The sequence below is a fragment of the Mercurialis annua genome, linkage group LG6 (genome assembly GCF_937616625.2).
Source record: "Mercurialis annua linkage group LG6, ddMerAnnu1.2, whole genome shotgun sequence".
Classification (NCBI taxonomy): Eukaryota; Viridiplantae; Streptophyta; class Magnoliopsida; order Malpighiales; family Euphorbiaceae; genus Mercurialis; species Mercurialis annua.
In genome coordinates, this window is record NC_065575.1 from 43,624,847 (window position 1) to 43,645,075 (window position 20,229).

Here is a 20,229-nt window from a genome sequence, read left to right on the forward strand (position 1 = left end):
ATAATTATTATCAAATTATTGAATCGTGCATGATTATCATATACAATACAATGTTCTATAACTATGTTAAATCGTGCCATAATCAAATTAAGAGCGGCATGTTAAACAACATTTTGCTAATATTATTCAGTTTTTCTCACAAACATTTTTCTCCATTCCTCTCTCTATATAATGGTCAAAAAAAGAAGATTTGATGTAATGAAAAATGAATCTCAACTTAATTAACTTTGAATACACATTCATGAGTAGTTATAATGAAGAGTAATTATGCAACGCAATCAACAACCACGTTACTTTTATAACAACTAAATGAAAATTCATGATATTGGAATGTACAATTATTGTTTAATATGTTACTATTAAATACCTTAACATTGCATATGTCTCGTTGGATTGTTGCACGAATAATGCGACATAACCGTTATGTTGAATAATTATTCCATAATGAATAGTGTTAAGTTACATTGCTTGCCAATATGTCAAAATCATTGGAGATCAGGATCCATGGTACGAACTAGCTACTTTTTTTATCGGAACCATATAAAGTACATACTATTTTATATTATAATATGTGACAGATAAAGATATTTATAAATATTTATAATTATTTATAAATTTTATGCTATTCACGACATTCACGCCGTTTACGTTGAATGCATGCCTGTAAATCTCGTTATCAAGACGGAAGTCACGGAACGATGTTGCAGCCGGCGCTTCTGATGTTTGTGACCTTCTCCTGCAAATTTCAAGTCCAACCATGCCTTTTTATATAAATCTTTATAAATTTTCATATAATCCCAACATTTTATTTTCATGGGGAACAAAATCAAAGCCTTTCATGGTCATTGATCTCTCTTCTAACTAATTGAGTTAGAAGATCTTTCTCTAATTAGCTACTTCATCTAAAAAAGACTGAGGCTGAATTTTTTTTATATAATTAGAAAAAAAAAAAGCACTTGCGAGAAAAATGAAATTCACAACTTAGCATAATTGTTGTCCTCCTCTTATATCGTTTGAGTTATTACTTGTCGGTTTGTTGAGATTGAATTTCTCTGAGTATGTGACCGAATATTATATAAAATGAAATTTATAAACATATTGAATGTGTTTGATAAGTACGTAGACGACCCATACCACGAGCAGATAACTATTTCATCAGTAAACTAGATAGCATATGCATTTATAAACTTAGCTAAGCTTGAATACCAGAAAGAAGCAAAGGAAAACATGGTTTTTTATACTTTTAAATTTATATTTTTATTATCCAAATAGTTAGTGAGATGGAACGTCAACAAAGACAGCACCAGATACCAAACAAATCATACAATGAAATTAAAATTACATATTATAATTTAAAAAGTTAATATATTTATAAATGTAATAATATTATTTTTTTTAGTTTAACTAATATATGGAATTTATTCCGTTTTAGATTTTTTTAAGTAAAAAGTTGGACTGTATAAATGAAACAATGCACCCTAACATCTCAACTAGATTGACACGCTTTTATTGCAAGCATTGCGCTTCTGCTGTCCAAAAATATTATTGATAAAAAAGCAAAAGAGTTATACAAAGAGAAGGCTGACATGAGTAGAAATACTCCTATAATTCGGTGTGTATTTTAATCGATATTTGCACATTTGATATCTTTATTGATTTATTTCGTGTCTTATTGTTTACTTTAGCGATTTTCAAGATAAATGTGCATTTATTGAAGAATTACAGGCTGAATTGAAACTATCCAGAAGGTTGCTGAACATCAGAACGGATTAAAAGTGAATTGGAGGGCCGAAAATCACAATTCGGAACTGATTTAATAGTATGCGATTGCACACTACCTTATATGTGTGCACACACTTTCATTCAAGAATCGTTCTTCGATCAAGACAAATTGCGAAGACTTCCAATAGCTCGTCTAGCTAAGATTAGTGGTGTGCGAGGCTTAGAACAGCCACGAGGAAAAAGAAGTATGCGATCACACACTCCCTGTTGTGCTATCACACCTCTAAAAAGTTGCGAGCATGAATTCGGTTTTGAATTTTTTTAGTAATTTTAGCATTGTTTTGTACATTGAGTTATATATATAGTACATACACCCTATTTTTATGAGAGTTTCGACCCTTATTGAGAATACATCTTTATATCTCATGTTTATTGTGGTGTGAATTGATACATGATTTAATTTCTAAAACTTACCTTGTGTTCCTAAAATTGCATTGTAAATTGAAAAGTATGAATATGATAAATGACATCTAGAATAATTTATTTTTTGGACCATTTAAATAGCTTATATTTTTTCCGTTAGTTAATCCATTTTGAGCCTTAACCCTATTCTTAATTGATCACTTATCACCACATTTATTTTTCTACATGTCCATCTGTAGATCCCATTGACGTGATGAATCGTGTATACTTTTGAAAATAAATGTGAGAATGTATGCCGTTCTAGCTTGTTTGATTTGTTGATGTCTTTTGAGCTGAAAATTATATAAATTTGCTTGTTTAAGTCTCAAAAAAAGAAAAAAAAAGCAATAAGAAAAGGAAAAAAAGGAAAAAAATGAAGAGTATGAAAAAGTTAAATTTGAAAAACTAAGACACTATGAATGAAGAAAAGAGATTATTATTTGTATACAAGCTAGTTGTTTTATAATTATAGCTATTTTCATTTTATTTGTTTATTCATTAATTTGATATTTATCTATTTGTATACAAGCTATGTCTTTTTAGCTATTTTCAATTCTTGTTAAATCCCTTTTATTCTTGTATTTTGATTTAGTTTAGTAGTGGAATCGTAAATTAAAGGGAAACATATAATAGGATTTTCATGTATTAATATGAGAGTTTAATTTGTTAACCCTTTAAACACTTATATGTTAGAGAGTATCTGGTGAGAAATGTTTTTTTTACTACACAATTTTGTAACTTTATTTACTTATTTCATTGTTTCGGTTTATTGCTCATGATTATTAGCATGTTTTGGTGACCAATTCTTATTAAATTTGAGTAATCAATGAGTTTATTTGAGTAGTTTTAGTGATGCTGGTTTATGTTTGTCATTAGGCATTACTATTTAGGGGTCATTTAGTTTGTCATAAAAAAAGGGAAATGAGAATAAAAATAGGGTTAGTTTCGTAAAAAAATCATGACCTTTAAACGAAGTTTCATTTTAAACACGAAAAATTGCCATATAAAACCATGAACTTTTATATTTTTTTTCAAATCAATCACCAAATTAATTTTCAGTGTATTTTTGATGACGTGACAACCGAAATCCGGCTGATTAGAAAAAAAAGTGAAAGGTAAAAGTACACCGGAAAATTATCGGTGATAGATTTGAAAAAAAAATGAAAGATCATAGTTTTATATGACAACTTTTAAAAGTCGTGAATCTCTTCAATATGGTAATCACCTATTCTCCTCTTCATCTATGGGAATAGAAATATGGGAATCAAAATTTAATTAATTATTTTAATAATAAATAAATGATATTTAATTATTAAAATAAATAAAAAATTATTTTTAGAAAATAAAAAAAGAAGTCATTAACTTAAATAATTATAGTGTTTTCAAACCGAACTAAATTTGATTGGATTTTTGTACAATTCTACCCATTTCTACATCAATTTATTGAAACAAACAAGATATCAAAAGATTCAAAACAATCATTCCCATTTTGATTTCTTCTCATTTTTATTTTCATTCCAATTTTAAACTTTGAACCAAACGGTCCTTTAATTGTAATTCTCATTTTGCTGTTCAATTTAAAAATAATTGTTAATTGATTCATCATCTAGAGAGTTTGTAAAAAAAGTTTTCTGATATTCTAAAAAGAGAATTGATTGGTAGTATAACATAATTGTGTTCTTATTTCAATAATAATAATTTTATAATTTATGTATTGAACAATAATCATTAATTTAAAAAAATAAAAAAATCATATAAAATTGTACAAAAACCATGATACGGACTTTTTAGAAGAGAAATAAAAATAAAATATATTCATTCTCAAACAGAATATAGGGAATATTAAAAAAATGATAAAATTTATCTTATTTATATATATATATATATATATATATATATATATATATATATATATATATTTATAGTATCTGGATTGCTATTCGCCGCCCCCTTTTGCTTACCACCGCACGGGCAAAGGACAATTTTACCCTTTTCACATTTTCAATAGATAACCAATTCATAAAAAAAAAACTAAATCCTCTCAACTCATTCAACTTTTCACAAATTCATATTTTACGAAAATGTCGGATTTGGAACGAGATAGAAATCGACAACCTCCGGTAAGTATTTTTTTTTATTAATTTCGGTTTTTTTTTTTAAAAAAATAATTTAAAAAATAGAAAACGGGATTTCACGTCCCCTCCGGAGGAGGGGACGCCGGAAACCGGCGTCCCCTCTTCCGGAGGGGACGTGAAATCCGTCGTTCCCTCCGGAAGAGGGAACGTGGATTTCCCACGTTCCCTCTTCCGGAGGGAACGTGCGGCGTCCCCTCCGGAGGCGTCCCCCCTTCCGGAGGGGACAAGGGACGCTGGCGTCCCCTCCGGAAGGGAGGACGCCGTTTTCGGCGTCCCCCCTTCCGGAGGGGACGAACGGCGTCCCCTCCGGAAGAGGGGACGCCGGGCGTCCGGCGTCCCCCCTTCCGGAGGAGACGCCGGGCGTCCGGCGTCCCCTCTTCCGGAGGGGACGCCGGACGCCCGTTCCGTAATTTAATATAATTTTTTTTTTTTTTAAAAAAAAATTAAATTTAAAAATATATTAAATAATTTTAGGGACTGAGATATATATTATTTCTATAATTTAAATTATTATAATTGCAGGGCAGAAAGCGTATGGGGAAGACGTTTTTGGCCCCAGAATTAGGGGGATCGGGAGCCCGTCACGTTACGACGCGTAAAGTTTCTGCCTCGGCTCGACGGAAGAAACAAGCGCATACTTCTCCCGATGAGGTCCGCATTTCTGTTGAGGATCTTAGAGAGTCTGATGATTTTGTGAGCTCAGAGGACGAGCCAGAGGACGAGCCAGAGGACGAGCCAAGTGAAAAAATTTACATTTCTAAACGGAAAAAGGGTGCAGGTGGTCGGTTCGTTGGCGACTCGTCATCAGGTAAATATAATTAAATGATTATAATTAATTTAATAATATTGTTAAAAAATTAAATGTAATTTAATTATGTTTACTGTTACTTTCAGGGTCGAACAGACGACCTGAAGAGGTTGACGTGTGGACCGTTACTGGTCCAGTACCTGGTGGACCCGAGGATGACACTGTTATTCCTAGTTTTCTCGGGCATGTCGCTTCTCGGCTATGGGATGGGGCGGACAGAGGCGTGCTGAAGTGTCAGACTAGACATGGAGCTCTGAAGAAGCTGAGGCAGTGGTATGAGACGGCCTCAGAGGAGGTTAAGGTGCTGATAGACGGGACTGAGATATCACATCTCCCGTTTATCATGTTTGATCATCTGGATATCCCGCTCCTTTCTGCATTTGTGGAGCGATGGCAGCCAGATACAAACTCTTTTCACATGCCATTCGGGGAGATGACCATCACATTACATGACGTGTGGCATATTCTTCGGATTCCAGTTGCTGGGGCTATGGTTTCAGGTGCGATATTCTGTTATATTTTTTACATTTAATGTTATTTAGAATAAGTTAATTGTTTTAGGTTATTTAATAAAATATTTAGACAAATTAGTTGTTTAATGTGGATTGTGTTTTGGTTTGCCAATTGTAATTTCTTTGCAGGACTTCCCTGAAAAATGGGTGATGCTCATTTTTAGGGGAAGTGCTGCCCAATTTTTTCTAGAAATTTACTGTACTTATTGCGTGATATTAATTTAAATTGCGAAATTATGTTTTCAGGTCAGCCGAACAAGGCTCAGCTGATGGCTTACTGCGTACAGATTTTAGGTATTTCACCAGAGGATCTTGTGAGTAAGACGAGCAAGCATTTTGCCCAGGGAGGTGTGCTGATTGAGTCGATCATCAGCTTATGTAGGCGTGACCGTACTGCAGAGGTGGAGGCGATAGCCTGGATCTGGTTGACGTTAGGTTGCACTCTATTCACTGACAAGAGTGGCCATCGGATTAGACCTGCAACCATATGGGAGGTGCGGGAAGGAGTCACAGATACGAGTACAGTTTCCTGGGGATCAGCTACACTAGCTTATCTCTATCGGCAGCTTGGAATCTCATCGAGAGGAGACTGCTCCGGTTTGACTGGCTGTCTGACACTGCTGCAGACATGGATTTATGAGTACTTTCCATGCTTCCGGCCCCAGCGAGAGCGGTTGTTGATCGAGTCTCATCTTCCTCGATGTTCTAGCTGGAGTGCTATTGCGTCTGATTGCTCAGCCACCCGACTTCGGTCCTTGCGAGCTCGTTTGGACACGCTGACTGCTGAGGAGGTATGTAAATTTGTTAATCTATTAGTTAAATTTTATTTTATTACGATCGCTATATTTTAATTTTTGTTTTGTAATTTTTTAACAGATCACATGGCTCCCTTTTGGCGGCGAGCCTGCTGCCACCGTAGAGCACACTGCATATTATGGCTGGATAGCGTACCGGGACATTGTCGAGCCGTACATGCCGTCTAGGGTGCTGCGACAGCTGGGTTATGTGCATAACGAATATTAGATACGAACTTCTCCCTTTTGGCGGCGAGCCTGCAAACCAGCTGCGGGAAATAAAAAAAATATTATTATAAATAACAAGGATACTACTACAGTAGACGTACATAACGAATATTAGTGGATGATAATTACCTGACGCGGATGTACGATTGTTCTGAGCTTTGGAAGATTTAGGACGACCAGGTACACGGTCCTTGTACTCATGACGACTCGGATCCCGCTTCGTTGATTTGCTCCCCTTTGGTCGACCTCTGACATTTGTTTTAACTTCTGGTTCCATGTAGCCTAAGTCTTCGGGGTGAAGTCGCTCTCGAACAATACGAGAAATATCACGCAACACTGAAGGATCCTTAGTCATGACCTCGTCGGCGACCTCGTGAAAATACTGATGTTCCTCAGTCTGAAAACCAGCAAAATCGGGTTGCGCAGATTTGTCCAACCCATCGCCGAGAATAACAAGTTTCGTCCAAAACGGGTGTATACTGTCAAGGCTGATCGGGTTACCTACAAATAACACATATTAGCTTTCAATAACAATATTAATATTTTTAATATTAGTATTCAATGAAAGTGGTGCGTGATACCTGAATCGACCACCGCTCGCAGCTCACATGCACAGGGGATCTGATGTGTTGATCTAACCACACAACCACAGCGATCGTAGACATCGGTACTCAATTCTCGCATACGCCTTAGTTCTTTCGATATTAAATCCAGACAGTAATGCGACACTCTGCATGAGAGCTTGTCAAATGGAAAACCGCGTCGATGTACGCCAATAGTCCGTCTGGAGTCCTCAAGTGTTTTGCTGCAGTAATTTTAAAACATTTATGTTAATAACAATGTCCACATAGTTTGTATAAGTACTAATATTACTCGAGAAGAATGTTACCGGATATCTATCAGCTGCGACTGTATAACTTTGTCGACCTTCGTCCAGACTGTGTCCAGAGCACCGGTGCTAGAGTTAAGCCACTGCTTAAGCTGAGCATGTGCGCTCTCGACTCTACATGTGGTGGTGTTTCCAAAATGTAGGACTAAGTCCGTCCAGCAAGATACGAACTTCTCTCTGTGTCCCAGCCAAGTCCCCTCAATGTACTGTATCAACCCTGGAAAACCTTTAAACCGATCTCTGAAGTGCTCCACAGCTATGTTATATTGATCAAAACTTGGCGCTCTGATAATTTTCTTCCATGTACTATTCTTGAAAATTTCAGCAAACTCTTGGTTTTTCCCACTAATTCTGTACACTCTATCTTCTACGTTCTTATTTATGTGCCACGTACATAGTAGATGAGAAGAACGTGGGAAAACCTCTGACACTGGTCTCATAAGCCCCAATTCTCGATCAGTAAGAATAGCGCTCGGATGAATATGTTCCCCAATCAAGCACCTGCATTATTGCCCGATGATTTAATAAGTAATTTGAATTTGAATATCATTAAAATATCAAATAACATAATTATAATTAAATACCTCAGTCTCTCCAATACCCATCTGTAGCTCCCTTCAGTCTCATCCTTCATAATTGCATATGCAATTATGAAGTTCTTGTTGCAAGGAGTCATTCCAATAATCTCAAAAAAAGGCAGCTTGTACTTGTTCGTCTTGTACGTGGAGTCCATGCCGATGATCCAGTAGTACGTACGAAGTAGTCTCACTGAATCAGGATGAGCCATGAAAATATGGGTCAACACACCTGTATCCTCCTCAGCAAGAGTCCAGTGTACATAATCATTTTGCTGAGCCATGTGATAAAATTGCCCAACCACATCTCTACCCTCAAAGCTAGACTTTCTCAAAGTCTCTCTATAGTTGTACACTTGCTTTATTCTAGGGTTGTCAGATGGTACTTTTTCTTTTAAAGCTGCCATGATAGAACACGGCTTCGCTTGTGCCGCAGTCATATCTCGCACAATTTCTTTCGCCTCGCCACTCAGCCCACTCATCTGACGGTATCCTTCAGGATACACAGCTAGAGCATGGTTGTGTGTACTCGAAATACCAGGATCTGTAAGTATAAACCATGCAGTCTTTCCTAATTTGACAATAATTTTAAATTTGCACTTACACGCTTTTGTCTTCGTATTTTTCCGTACGAAGGAATCAGAATCTGTGAATGAACCTCTGTAACGCTCACCCCGAGCACATCGTAGAAGCTTCTTTTTCCCCTCGTTCTTATGTGACGAAATGACTAATTCAAATCCAATCTTTATAGCAGTACTCTTAGCCCAAGTAATTGCTTCAACATCACTATCAAACCCATGATCTAGCTTAAACCAATCGCTGTAATCAATTCCATCACCGCCATAATCTTCTAAATCTACCTGCAAAACATAAATACTTACGTTTAACAAATCGAAATAATATGTAATAAAAAGTCGTAATAATATGGAATAAAAAATTACTGTAATTATTAAATTTTTTAGTATTAATTAATTTCCGGCCGCGACGTTTCGGTCGCGGCCGGAAAAGGGGACGCCGGCGTCCTCTCCAGAGGAGAGGACGCCGGCGTTGGGCGTCCCCTCTAGAGGAGGGGACGCCCAGCTTTACGTCCCCTCTAGAAGAGGGGACGTAAAGCTGGGCGTCCCCTCCTCCAGAGGGGACGCCATTTTGGGCGTCCCCTCTTCTAGAGAGGACGCCGAGCGTCCTCTCTAGAAGAGGGGACGCCCAAAATGGCGTCCCCTCTAGAGGAGAGGACGTTGAATTTCACGTCCTCTCCTCTGGAGGGAACGTGAAATCCAATCGTCCCCTCCTCTGGAGGGAACGTGAAATCCAATCGTCCCCCTTGAAAAAATTTAAAAAAATATTTAAAAAATTTAATTATTACCCCAGAAAAGCCGGAAAAACTTGTTTCCGAATGTCGATACTCGTTTCCCGACGAATTATACTCGTTATCCGTCATTTTACTCGGCTTTTTACATATTTTTCCGAATGTGTTCGAATAAGTTGAGAGAATTTTGGTTTTTTTTTTTTCGAAATTTTTCTAAAAGGGCAGAAAATGTCTTTTGCCTGTGCGGTGGTAAGCAAAAGGGGGCGGCGAATAGCAATACCCTTATAGTATTCTCTCTATTCTACCATATTTTTTTTTGCCAAACTCTATTCTACCAATTAAAAAAATTAATATTTTTATGAAAAATATTTAAAAAGAAACGGAGAATAATTTGTTGCGACTTTAAGTTGTGAATTGATCAAAATTCCAAGTATATGCTGCATTATTCTAAGCAATTTCTTCTTAATGACCGACTTTAGATTATTAATTGGTAGATTGTAGATGTAGACTGTAGAGTATGAGGCATCCAAAAGGCTAGTATTTGATTAATATTATTTGACGAATAGCTAGTATTTGATTATGTCTACTAATTTTCTACTTATTTTATTCTTGTTTACGTTATGAAATACTCTTATATTCTACAATGATTTATATTTTATATACGGTGGATAAAGTCAATTAGGTGGTACTAATGTATAAGCCACATTTTTTATCTGCTAAATAAATAATTATCAAATAAAGTTAAACTAATTGAATAATTTGTATAATAATTTCTTTATAATGATAAGAAGCTGAATTGATAATTATTCTCTTTACTATATATATTTGGGTGCTTTATTTGATAGCTAAAAATCTGACTGTTTTACAGCATCATCATTTTATTTTTTCACTTGCTCATTGTGATAAGAAGTTGTTATTTTTGTATTATAAATCTTTCACTTCATTAAATGAAGTTTAGACTATGATAAAAGAATATTGTAATAAAAAAATAAAGATTTTATAATATTAGCCAAAAAATGGATAATTATTAACTTAATTTTGTATAGATATTAAAGTAATACTTTAATTTATAAAATGTCATTTTTAAAAAAAATAATTAATTTATTATAAAAATAAAAATAGTTTTAATAAAACATGAAGAAGTTTGCCACTTTACAAATTAAATATTTATATAATAAAATGTTCATTATAGAGCATTTCTAATGAATGTTTAAAAGGTCAATTTTTTTAATTTACAGAGTTAAATAAAAGAGTCAAATTAACTCTAATAATAATAAAAATTTATTATAAAAAATGAGTTTGACTCTATAAATATTACGAGTTAAACGTAACTAGCATTTAGTTTATTTTTAAAACTCTTCACATAAAATAATTCAACTCTTCAATATTAGTTTTTAAAATTAAAAATATTTTATAAAAAAAAAATATTCCACAGAAGATAAAAAAAATGAGTTTTATGAATATGAATTTGGGCTTATCTTTTAGTTGGACAAGTTAGTGAGATGGCACATCAACAAAGACAACACAAAAACACCAAGCAAATGAGGTATTGATAGAGATACATTACACATGGATGATGGATTAACGTTGCAAAATACCAAGAAGCCTTCATCCACATAAATCGAAAATTTCAGATATTGTGATTCGTTTATTTGGTTGCAATTAATTTATTTGCATGTAGACAAATTTGGTTCCATTTGTTAAAGAATTAAACAACAAATAATTAAGACAGGTTATTAATTCGGACAAATCTCTTTCTTTCAAGCCAGCGTTTAGATGATCTATAGCTGACATCAATCACAGATATTATTCTGGGAGGGGCTTCGCCTTCTCTAGATTTATTGCAGCTTTACAAATTTTAAACTGTCAATAATATAGATATGTAGCGATTAGTTCGGTTTGATAATAAAAAATAATAATATTAAAATCGTTGGAAAATAATTGAGTGATATTTTAATACTTATATGTAATATATATTATTATTTTAGTTAAATTTTTCGCTGCTTTTTATATGTTCAATGGATGTTTTTCATTTGAATTATGAATTTTTCTCTCTATACTTTGTGTTAGGATTATTCCTAAAATTCTAATTAGTTTAGGACTTTAATTTATCCAAATATGTGTTGGATGTTGATTATGTCATTATTAGGTTTGTGTAGGAAAAGGAAGTCTAAATCCTTTTTGGATCTGAACTCCTTATTCCTTTGACCTATTTAGAACACTATAAATAGACAAGCTCATGGCTTGTATAATTTAAGAGTGTGAGGCAGATTAATACGACCAAAGCATTATTTGGGTTTATTGTTGGGTTTGGGCATTAGAAAAATCTCTACCGTTCTTTTGTATTCTTCATCTTTTAGTGAATAAAACTCATTCCTTTGCCCGTGGAGTTGTCATTGACGAACCACGTAAATCTTGTGTTTGTTTTTAGTTCGATTCTATATTTTGCCATAAGCTTGATTTCCTAATTTATTTTCTGCTATTCCGCTGCGGCTAATCTCACAACAAGTGGTATCGGAGCGACAGTTCTGATTTGGGATTTATTTGGGAAATTTTCTGATATGGCTATGACAAAATTTGAAATTGAGAAGTTTGATCGCACTAAGAGTTTTGTCTTATGGCAAATCAAGATGCGTGACTGTTTAACACAAGCTGGATTGCGAAAAGCATTACTGGAGAAGGAGAAGCTATTAGAGAAGATGACTGAAGACGAGATTGAAGATTTGGATGAGAGAGCTCTATCTACCATCCGACTATGTTTATCTGATGATATTTTGCGTGAAGTTCTACGCGAAAAATCCGCTTTGAATTTGTGGAAGAAACTTGAAACACAGTTCTTGAAGAAAAATCTCACCAGTAAACTTGTTGTCAAAAACCGTCTACATATGCTCCATATGGCTGAAGGTACGTCTTTGAAAACACACCTTGGGGAATTCAATTCCATTATAATGGATTTGGAGAGTCTGGATATTAAATATGATGAAGAAGATCTGTCTCTTATGTTGCTTCGTTCATTACCTTCTGATTATAAGCAATTTCGTGAAAATTTAATATTTAATCATGATACGCTTCCTGTTGAGGGAGTTAAATCTGCCCTATTTTCGAAGGAGTTAATGGATAAGGAGCTAATGGGGAATGCTAGTCAGATGTCTGATACTGCCTTTACAATCAGTACTAGCATGAAGACAGATTACGATAACAAGTGTCCGAAACACAAAAACTCTACTTGTAATTATTGCAAGAAGGGGCATCTAAAGATTGATTGTTGGAAAAATCCAAAAAGCAAAAACTACCGAAAGCCTAACGTTCAAGCCAATATTGTTGAAGATGAATCAGATGAGGACCATGAAAATGTGTTAGCAGTTTGGAGTAGAGATTCAGGTTTTAGGGGGAGCCGGTTCTACAACCGGTTTAACCCAGAGAACCGGCTTGGTTCAAAAGTGCAGCATAAATCTATAAGTTCAAAATTTTATGCAGATTCGGGTTGTTCATATCACATTTGTGCCAATTTCAATTGGTTTTCCGACTACAACAGAGTTGATAGTGGAGTTGTAGTTATAGGCAATGGTGGAACTTGCAGAATTTTGGGCATTGGTTCAGTCAAGATCAAGATGCATGATGGAAAAGTTAGAACATTCACCGACGTTCGACATGTTCCTGAAATGCGTAAGAATCTTACCTCTCTATCTACTTTAGAAATTTGTGGATATGAGTTTTATGGCAGGAATGAGGTTTTGGATATTGTGAAAGATGCTGTGGTGTTATTGAAAGCTCATAGAGTTGGTCATTTGTATGAGATTGATGGATCAGTTACGACTTCGTCTCTTTCGCCAGATTCTACTGATGACATAGCCAAGATCAAGGCCAACAAATTCGCAGCTGTGTGCCAATTGGTTGATAAGTTATTTGATTTATCTATTGTGTCATTTTGCAAGTTCAAGACGTTCTTGGACTTGTTTGGAATTTCTCAATTGTAGTATCCTGTTATGGTGAAGTGGAGAAGGTGGAGTTTGGTTGTCATTCTAATTTATTGAAGATGCAAGAGAATTCTAGTCAAGGGGGAGATTGTTAGGATTATTCCTAGAATTCTAATTAGTTTAGGACTTTAATTTATCCTAATATGTGTTGGATGTTGATTATGTCATTATTAGGTTTGTGTAGGAAAAGGAAGTCTAAATCCTTTTTGGATTTGAACTCCTTATTCCTTTGACCTATTTAGAACACTATAAATAGACAAGCTCATGGCTTGTATAATTTAAGAGTGTGAGGCAGATTAATACGACCAAAGCATTATTTAGGTTTATTGTTGGGTTTGGGCATTAGAAAAATCTCTACCGTTCTTTTGTATTCTTCATCTTTTAGTGAATAAAACTCATTCCTTCGCCCGTGGAGTTGTCATTGACGAACCACGTAAATCTTGTGTTTGTTTTTAGTTCGATTCTATATTTTGCCATAAGCTTGATTTCCTAATTTATTTTTTGCTATTTCGCTGCGGCTAATCTCACAACACTTTGTATAGTCATTTTAATGTTATAATATACAGAAATTCGTCAAATTCGTCATGTATGAAGATTATGGTGACAGTCATGGAAAAGTTCCAACTATTTCAGCGAAATTGGGAACCCGAAGACCACCATGGGCTAGAACATGGCTATGGTGATCAACCATGGTCATCTTAACTCGGCCATGGTCTTAACCGTGTCACGACAAAGGAACGGTTACTTTAGTACTTCGTGTTTTAGTGATGCATTTTTCTAACAAGAGATGTATGTTTTGTCGAAGTTTCGGTATGGTACATTTTGTTTCCGACATGTTTGCCGATGTGTTGTATATGTTAGTTTGTGAATTGTAGTGTATTGTACATTTTTCTTTTCATGTTTGGTAGATGGTATTTGATATTTTGTGTTTATTGTGTTATAAGAATTATGAGTTTCGTTTAACGATTGTATGATATTATAACTTATGCCCGATTTCTTGTGTTATAATGATTGTCCATTTTTAATGTGTAAGTATTCGAGTTTATGTCATTTTATTTAACTTGGAAGTTCAGTTGAAATCAATATATTAAAACATAAAGTAAAGTAAGAAGTAAATATTATAAGAACTAAAAATACTTACGACAATTCGGTGTATTTGTCTAGTACGGATTTTATCACTCTAGCGTCAGTTTCAATTTTGAAATTTGAGAATGACTTTCATCCTCACAAATTACATTATTCTAAAAATGGTACATCTATTTGACATAAAATGAAAATCAATGTATAAATTTGACATTTTTTTATAAATCGTTATTAAATTGAAAAACATGTAAAATTGATGATTTTTTTTAACATTAATTCTAAAATAATTACATCGCCATGATTGTATTTTACTACACATTTAACTAGAAAAATACAGTTTACCCAAATTTTCATAACAAAAATATTTTTATAATTAAAGGAAGGATGAACTCTCAACTTCTTTTGAAAAATAAAATGGACTTGCAACTATGAAAACTAAAATGTAAAGGATGACCATATAAAAAGGAGGGTTAGTGTCATAAAAATTCATCAATTTTACATGTTTTCTAATTTTAATTATACTGCTTAAAAATCGTCATTTTCATACACAAACTACTAATTTTTCTTAAATCCATACACCATTCAAAAATCCGGTGAAAATTACTGAGTTGGCAGCTGGCTAGTGATATACCATAACAAACCGAATAGTGACATACCATGACATTACCCCTAAAAAGAAAGGTAGAAATATTTTAGAAAAAAAGGTTAAAGCACTTCAATGGAATTTTGTGAAAAGTCTGAACACCATTGCTATAATTTAAAACAAACTATATGAGTGATGTTTGAATTGTTATAAATTTATTATTATAATGTCTTATATTGTATTTCTTTTAAATTAATCTTTTAATATTTAAATATATATATATAATACCAAACTAGTGCTTTTAGCATTGGAATTTGGATTACCATAATAAGATTCTAAATTTATATTATAAATTCATAATATATAATAAATTCAAAAATATAACTTATCTTTTTTATTTTATACAGACACATGTATTATTTTCAAACACTATTATTAGATTTTTTAAATAGAAATAAAATTTTACAAACGTGAAATTTACTTTTATCTATTTAGCACACTAAATGGTTTAAAGTATCTGCTTCATGCATTTTTTCAAAAATTAAGACACTAATATTAAGTAAATAAAAATTAATACAGATTCTAAAATACTATTTCTATGAAAATTTAGACACCGCCAATGTAAGTTTTGCAAATTGCTATAAAAATTACTAAAATTGAAGAACTTAAAATTTTAAAATAAACTGTTAACATTAAATTATGTCTGCAGAGCATCTCTTGTATTGTATTTAAAGCACATAGTATGATATTGTTCTTTCATGATCCAGTACAGTACTGTTATCATGTGCATGTGCTAGTTACAGATACTTGTTTGTGATCATATCTCATAACTATCGAATTACAACTCGCAATTATTTCTTCAATTATATGATTTTTTTAAAGAGGTAGAATTTAATTATGCTAGTTGTTAATAGTTATACATTTACTTTTAAATCGGCTTTAAATAATGGCCCTATTAAAACTCGAAATCGAAACTTCAGTTATGCATTGGAATATCTTAACCGTTCGGACTAGGCCTCAATGGCTTCAGTTATATAATATCGTTCCCTTTTAACTTTTTTTTTTTTGGCACAGGGTCCATGAGGTTTTCTGAACGGGTCTCAACTATGAGACGGCACCTTTAAGCCTTCCATATTCAGACTAATCCCCACTCAAACCATGTAGGTTCCTTGCGGGAGGCAAACTCTGGTCCCAAATTTTAAACGGCTGCATACATGAGTACGGTTCGAACTCGCGACCTCATTTAAGCTAGAAGAGCGCCTTACCAACTCATTTTAACTTTAAATACTGAATAAAGAACAATTTGAAATAATACTTAAACATAAATATATTATTCATTAAAGATGCTAGCTTAAAACTATTTCCTTTTAGCTTTTCTGAAACAATGCACAAGATAACTATAGTAACACAAATAACTTATTAGTCTCTTAAGTCGATAATAGTTATTGCTTCGGGTTATTTTATATCAATTGGTTCATATAATTACTACTATTATTGTGTAATAGTGTCAAAAAATTGAACATTTCTAAAATATATTAAAATATTTTTAAAAAATATTAATTTATTCCAATTTAACTAATTCAATAAAAAATTAATTTAATTATATCTATATGGCAGTTGAATGTGTATACCTTTAAAAAAAAAAGAGGGTTTCTGATTGGAATACCAAATAATTCAGACAAATTAATTTAAAAATTTGATTGTTTTCCGGTGAATTAGCCAAATTGTGATATTTACAAATTTTAGAAGATTTGATAGATTTTCAAAAAGTCAATTTTTAGCTATTTGCCACCCTTAGAACTGTTACAATAGAATAATATTTTTAATTCCAATAAATTATTTATTGCTAGCCATAAATTTAGAAAGAACAAGAACAAATAAATTCAATTCTTAATGAAGTAAAGATAATTCAATTCTGTTCACTAAAAAATTGTTGAATATAACAAAATCATTAAACATAATAAACCTAAACACATTTTTAATTTTAGTAAATTATAACGGTCAATTATTCGCTTGTCGCCTATCACTATCGTTTAATGAAAGGTACATCATTTGCAATTATAGTTTTGAGGTTAGATATTTTTTATTTTCAAAATAATAATTATATCTGAAGAATTAAACGCCACCGTTCCAATGGAAAAAATATATTATTTGTGTAATAATGCAGGGGTAGGAAATTGAAAAAATAAAATACTAAGTAAGAAGGTGATGATTAGAGAGAGAATAAATTGGTTACATTATTAATAAAAAAGATATATTAAACAAATTAGTAGAGTGGGGTGGGTGCACTTTTTTTTCTAAATAAAAACAAAGGCGCTAGCTGGTGCATTCACCACGTTGAGAAACAAAAAGAATTATTATTATACATATTGGAGGGTAGAGGATAAAACAATAAAGAAGATTTATGATCTTTTATTTTGATACGTTGGAGGAAGATGATGATTACACAAGCAAATATATTTTATATTTTTGAGGTTGAAGGTGCGATTTGAGCTCCCATAGTAGGGTTGGATTTCGATGTAGATCTTAATGTTTTTTCAATATTTCCATTTAATCCCTGAAGTTATACAAAATAAATAAATTTAACTTTTTTCGTATGCAAAATTTTATTTAATTGACTTGTATTCTTTTATTTAAAATTTAAGCGTAACAAAAAAGCACAATTTGGACCATTTTTCCCTCAAAGATAGGATCCATGGATGAAAATTAAATTATAAAAAGAAAGTTACATAATAAGAATAATATATAATCTTTTAATTTTTTCTAAAAGAACTAATATCTCAAGATACAAGTAACAAGTAAATCTAATAAATGACAAATCTAGATATAGATTCCGCAAATTAGACTGAACAAGAAATAAAGTTCTGTTGGAGCGAGTACTTAAATTTGCCTTTTTTTCGAGTATACCGGCCACACGCGCGACCCGCTTGATAAGTTGAAGGTTAATATTTTCGATCATCTTTGTCAATGGAATTTTTAGAAATTAGATCGATAACCCTTCAAAATCTTAGCAACAAGAAATTGCTCTAAAACCCAAACAATTACTATATATTCCTGAAAGATCTAAGAAAATAAACCAAAAAATAAAGCTAAAACCATAAAATTTCATTCAAGAAAAAGATAAAATCCATATTTGATAGATAAACTCCATTGCAGAGAGATCTTATTGAAATAAATAATGGAGTCTGCCTTCTTGATCAAGGATTAAACCTGCAAAATAGGGTAGATGGTCAATTGGACGGTGGTTGTCCGATTACTTCTCCAATGTTTAAGTCAGTATTGAGCTCAAGCAACGTATTTGCGTACTGAGTGTAGTTATTTTTATAGGTATACCTTATGTCTTTATATAGTATATGCTGGATATTTTTTATGAGTTGTAATAGGAAAGTGATTCCTATTTAGTTGTATGTATACGAATAGGAAAGAATTCTTTGTTCAATAAGAGTCCTATTTATGAGTCTCTTAATAAGATTATATTCTCATATGGGAATATGCTTTCAAGTAAAAAAGTGATTTTACAAAATCTGGTCTTTTAAATGTTTATTTCGTTTCCGTGTAATCAGGTCCTTTGTTGATGCACTCTGAACTTGATTCAGGGTCTTACCGAATTCTACAGGATTCGGCCTTACTGAGGACTCGGGAAAATCCTCTTGAGCAGTCTTTATTTACGACGAGGCCTCTAGGACTCGAGTGCTGTTATTCTTGGGCATTCGCCTTGGGCGAGTCCTTGGATTCACTCGGATAAGTGAATTATGTACGACTCGGTTCATAATGCTTATTCTGAAATTCAGTTTCTATCAATAGAGATTAAAACTATAAATTATTTAATATTTATGGGCGAGAGGAGGTGATTTTTGATTAAAACCAGATAATCACTTTCTTCTACCCTTTAAAAGATGGAGATGAAAATGAATTTTTTTTACAAGATTTTAGAGCACAATTCAAACCATTTGTCAAAATAAAATAAATAAATAGTGTTATTAAATTAATTTGAATATTATTTTACTTTTAAACTTTTACAAATATATTTTTTGGTAAATATTACCTCCCAGTCTCACAAAAATACCAAGAGACATGCCAAATTTCTATTTCTATTTATTAGTTAAGTTAAGATGTCAATTTTATCCTTCATCAATTCAACCACTTATACTATATTCTGTTAATTATTATTAATAATTATTTCTCCGTTTTTTAAGAAAACGGTTGGTGCCTTTAAGTGTGTGTGAGCGTGCCAGAGGGTTATACCTCAAATTAAAAATTAAAAATTTGATCAAGCGATTGTGAATGATTTTCAAAGGACGTAAGAAATCTAAGCGGTTCGTAAAGAAAATCTCATGAGGAACTTAAAGCTGATTAGATGAAAACCTCTGCAATTAGAAATTTAAAACTGATGACGTTAATGAAATTGATATTGAAAATAATGTTTGAAAACTTGAAGCATGAAAGAACAGTACAAGTGATTTATCAAAATTAAAGCTTTTGACATGAAAATCTCCTGGGAGTGTTGAGTTTTTGTTGAATTTGGCTAGGATTGGAATTAAAGAAATCTTCTATAATTAAAAAATAAAGCTCCGTACAATGCGTATGAAATAATATTGAAAAAACTAATAAAAATAAAAGTAGTGTACAAGTGAATTCACTAAATTAAGGTGTCTGATATTGAAATCTACTGAGAGTTGTTGAGTTTTGGTTGGGGCTTATAATCGTTGCATTTCTCTTCTATTTATAGCGCCTGTAGAAACTGCCAGGTAATAACTGCTTCTTAACTTCCCACGTTCTCTCTCCCACTTCTCCACTCTTAAAAGAAAAATTGTTGGCTTTTTTCATTCATCTGAACTGCCGCTTTCAAGATAACTATCAGCACGTGAGATCCTAGGCTTCTGAGATTTTGAACTTCTCGCAAATTGTTTCTAGCTTCTGGCCAAATGAAAACGGTTTAAAAGCCAATCTAATTATGGGCTTATTCTTCTGATGATGAATTTGGGCTTTATAGATCTTTTGAAGAATTAAATATGAGCTTCTGTTTTGAGCTTTTGGCCAAAATTCTGGAATTAGCTTCTGGCCAAACCTTTGGAGTTAGCTTCTGGCTAAACTTCTGGAGTTAGCTTCTGGCCAAATTTCTAGAGTTAGCTTCTGGCCAAATCTCTGGAGATGC

General features: G+C 33.0%; 2 protein-coding genes across 2 annotated transcripts; one reads left to right on the top strand and one right to left on the bottom strand.

The window, feature by feature from the left end:
- Positions 1-4,170: 4,170 nt before the first annotated feature.
- Positions 4,171-6,662, top strand: LOC126687922 (protein MAIN-LIKE 2-like). Its single transcript, XM_056106381.1, has 5 exons — positions 4,171-4,304; positions 4,842-5,127; positions 5,214-5,627; positions 5,886-6,430; positions 6,516-6,662. Exons 1-5 carry the CDS (start codon positions 4,266-4,268, stop codon positions 6,660-6,662), a joined length of 1,431 nt encoding a protein of 476 aa, XP_055962356.1. The 5' UTR covers positions 4,171-4,265.
- LOC126687923 (protein FAR1-RELATED SEQUENCE 5-like) lies at positions 6,659-9,563 on the bottom strand. The gene is made up of 6 exons (XM_050382473.2): positions 9,489-9,563; positions 8,135-8,985; positions 7,551-8,051; positions 7,243-7,466; positions 6,791-7,162; positions 6,659-6,702 (listed from the first exon to the last, which is right to left on the bottom strand). The coding sequence occupies exons 1-6, from the start codon at positions 9,561-9,563 to the stop codon at positions 6,659-6,661; spliced, it is 2,067 nt and encodes a 688-aa protein (XP_050238430.1).
- Positions 9,564-20,229: the final 10,666 nt, after the last annotated feature.